Source organism: Pinus tabuliformis, chromosome 4_1 (assembly GCF_031772625.1).
Source record: "Pinus tabuliformis cultivar Carrire ecotype Pingquan chromosome 4_1, CPIR1, whole genome shotgun sequence".
NCBI lineage: Eukaryota > Viridiplantae > Streptophyta > Pinopsida > Pinales > Pinaceae > Pinus > Pinus tabuliformis.
Window position 1 is genome coordinate 705,304,352 of NC_142303.1, and position 2,754 is coordinate 705,307,105.

At 42.9% G+C, this 2,754-nt stretch overlaps 1 protein-coding gene across 1 annotated transcript; it reads right to left on the reverse strand.

The window, feature by feature from the left end:
• Positions 1-608: 608 nt before the first annotated feature.
• Positions 609-1,253, reverse strand: LOC149178093 (uncharacterized). The gene has a single exon (XM_089421978.1). It carries the CDS (start codon positions 1,251-1,253, stop codon positions 609-611), a length of 645 nt encoding a protein of 214 aa, XP_089278104.1.
• Between the last annotated feature and the right edge of the window lie 1,501 nt (positions 1,254-2,754).

The window sequence follows — 2,754 nt, forward strand, 5'->3', positions numbered from 1 at the left end:
CTTTATTTACTGAATCCTTGTTTATCTGCCCTTGTATATAAGGTTCTATAGGGTTCTGTATACCCAATGCTATGCCTTTTTGTGCATTTTCGTCTCTGTGTTGTTTGGTAGATTTTCTTCCAGGCTTCTTTTGATTATCAGGAATGGATCCATGCTCCTTGGAATTGCTTCTTATGGTTCTGAGAGGGGGAGGAACAGAAGGGAGGAAGAGGAAATGGACAATGGAAGGAAAGATTCAGAAGGGGATTGAATCTTTGGAGAAGGGGGATCCTCGGGTTGGGAAAGAATGTGGAAGGGATTGGAGGAAGGAAAGGAGGAAAGAGGATCAGGTCAGCTAAGAAGGGGAGGAAGGGAGGAGGAGGGGGGCGGAGATGGGGTAGTGGGATTGAGAGGGGGATTGGGAGGGGGATGAGGGATAGGGCCAGCTTCATGAGTAGGGATGGTATTAGGGGTTGTCTTTTTTTTTTTTTTACTGTTTCCCATTGTTTTTCTTGTGGAGAACTGTCTACATTAAGAAGTTTAGAGCATCAATTTGCAAAGTGGCCATATTCGTGACATACCTTACACTTGAAGGGGATCTGTTCATAGTCAAGCTACTGAATGTGGGTTCAGTCATCCACCTTTAGCTTGATGGCTTCTGGCAGGCATTTCCCCAAATCAACTTCAACACAAATGCGAGCACAGGCTTGCATGTTGTCTTTAGGTTCGCTCCAGTCAATATATTTCCCTACAACATTCCCTATAGCACGCACTGACTCATCTCCCCAACAGTGCAAGGGGAGGTGTGGAAGACGGACCCAAACAGGCACAACACTGGGGATATCCAGCTCCGGATCAAAGTCTGGAGTCCACTTATTGAGGTACAGTCCTCTGGAATCCATAAAATAAGGCCCATTACGAAAGATCAGGTCCTTATCTTCCTTAGTTTCAAAATGAAATGTAAAGTATCCTTTTCCACAAAATCTGATAGAGATTTTCCCTTGAGTTTTGTCTGACCAGTTCCTTTCCACCCACCTCTGCACTATTTTTGGAGAGGGCCAGAGACCTGTAAATTGTCCAATAAGGCCTCTTTCAGCTAAGGCAAGTGCAACCATACGGGGTAAGGTTGGAGGCAGAGAAACTTCCTGCAACCCTTCCAGTTTTTTCACAAACTTCGTAACTGAGGGATGATTTCGCTGAGGCGGAAGAGAACGAACCAGGTCGGAAAACGCTTGCTGGAAAGCCTCCTCCAGTGGCGCCTCCGGAGGGGCCATAACGGACCGAGAGCCGAATCAAGATCACAGTAACAGTCGAGGCGTGGACAAGCCAAAATCAGAGACGGAGAGCCCAGCAGCAGGGGCTACTGGTAGAAGGCCTACAGAGATCCGTAGGGGCCAAGGGAGGGCAGGGTGCAGGAGCTCCGGTTCCGAAAAATTAAAACTAAACTTCAACGCTAAGAAAAGTACAGACATTTTTATTGATAAGTATTTTTTAAATATTATTGCTCTCAGTACCCAATTTCCATGTCAAAGTTTTACAGTCACAAGCCAAGGCACCGCTAGATATACTCCAATTCTTGTGAAAAAAAAAACTATTACTAGGTGATGTTGTTCCCAAAGTTGGAGAAATGGAATTTTTTTTGTAAATATAGATATTTTTATTGCTAGATATTTTTTAAATATTATTTCCCTCAATACCCAATCTCCATGTCAAAGTTTTGCAGTCACAAGCCAAGGCACAACATTTGCAATGCCAAGGAACCACATTTCACCAATAAAAACAATCTCCATGTCAAAGTTTCCCAGTGCCTTGGCACTGCATTTCATTTCAGCAATAAAAACAAATTCCATGTCAAAGTTTTGCAGTCACAAGCCAAGGCACCGAATTTCAACAATAAAACGAGTCAAAGTACACCAAATCTAGCAGTCACAAGCCAAGGCACCGAATTTCAACAATAAAACGAGTCAAAGTACACCAAATCTAGCGCCCATACAAGGCGCCAATATAGGAGCTCACGAAAGAACCAATACATTGCTCAAATTGTCGATTGTGATTGAGAATGTTGGGTTATATAAAGGCAATAAATTCCAGGACCTACCAATGTGGGATAAAGTAAAACCTCTGGACGCGCCCATGCAAATGAATGTGGTTACTACTTCTCATTCTAAAGCCCACTCTCGCCAAAGACTCCAACCTGTTAAGTTACAATGCTAATCAACACATTCTTTGGATGGAAACAATGGAAATTATTGACACGTTTAATTCCCGACATACCTGAGCATTTGAAACATGAGCTCCCAAGACTGGGGAGAAAGCGATCACAATGTTTATTACTGTTTAGGGATATGGCATGCCCAAAGCAATGTCGTTACAAATATGTTGGTATTACGTCGGACTATCAACAGATAGACCTGCGGAAACCCACAAGAGGTCGATCAGCTTTGTTAGAGTGAGATTAAGGGATACAATATCAATATGGGGAATCTTGTGGGCTATGAAAACAATGACCCAGAAGATGACTCTCCTCGATAAAAGAATGCAACCCAAGTTAACGAATTCTCAGGAATGAAACGTGTTAAAAGGAGAATGGAGACTCTCTATCTACTGTTATGTGGCAGCCACTCTACCTTGAACCATTCTCCCCCAACACATATGATGCAAGCTCATCGGGCACGCACTAGAGTAGCATTAAATACATCAATCAAATATATTATTTTCATAGTGGTTATGTTAGAGGAAGGGGGTACAAATGCAAAAGTCAAATTCTTTGGTTTA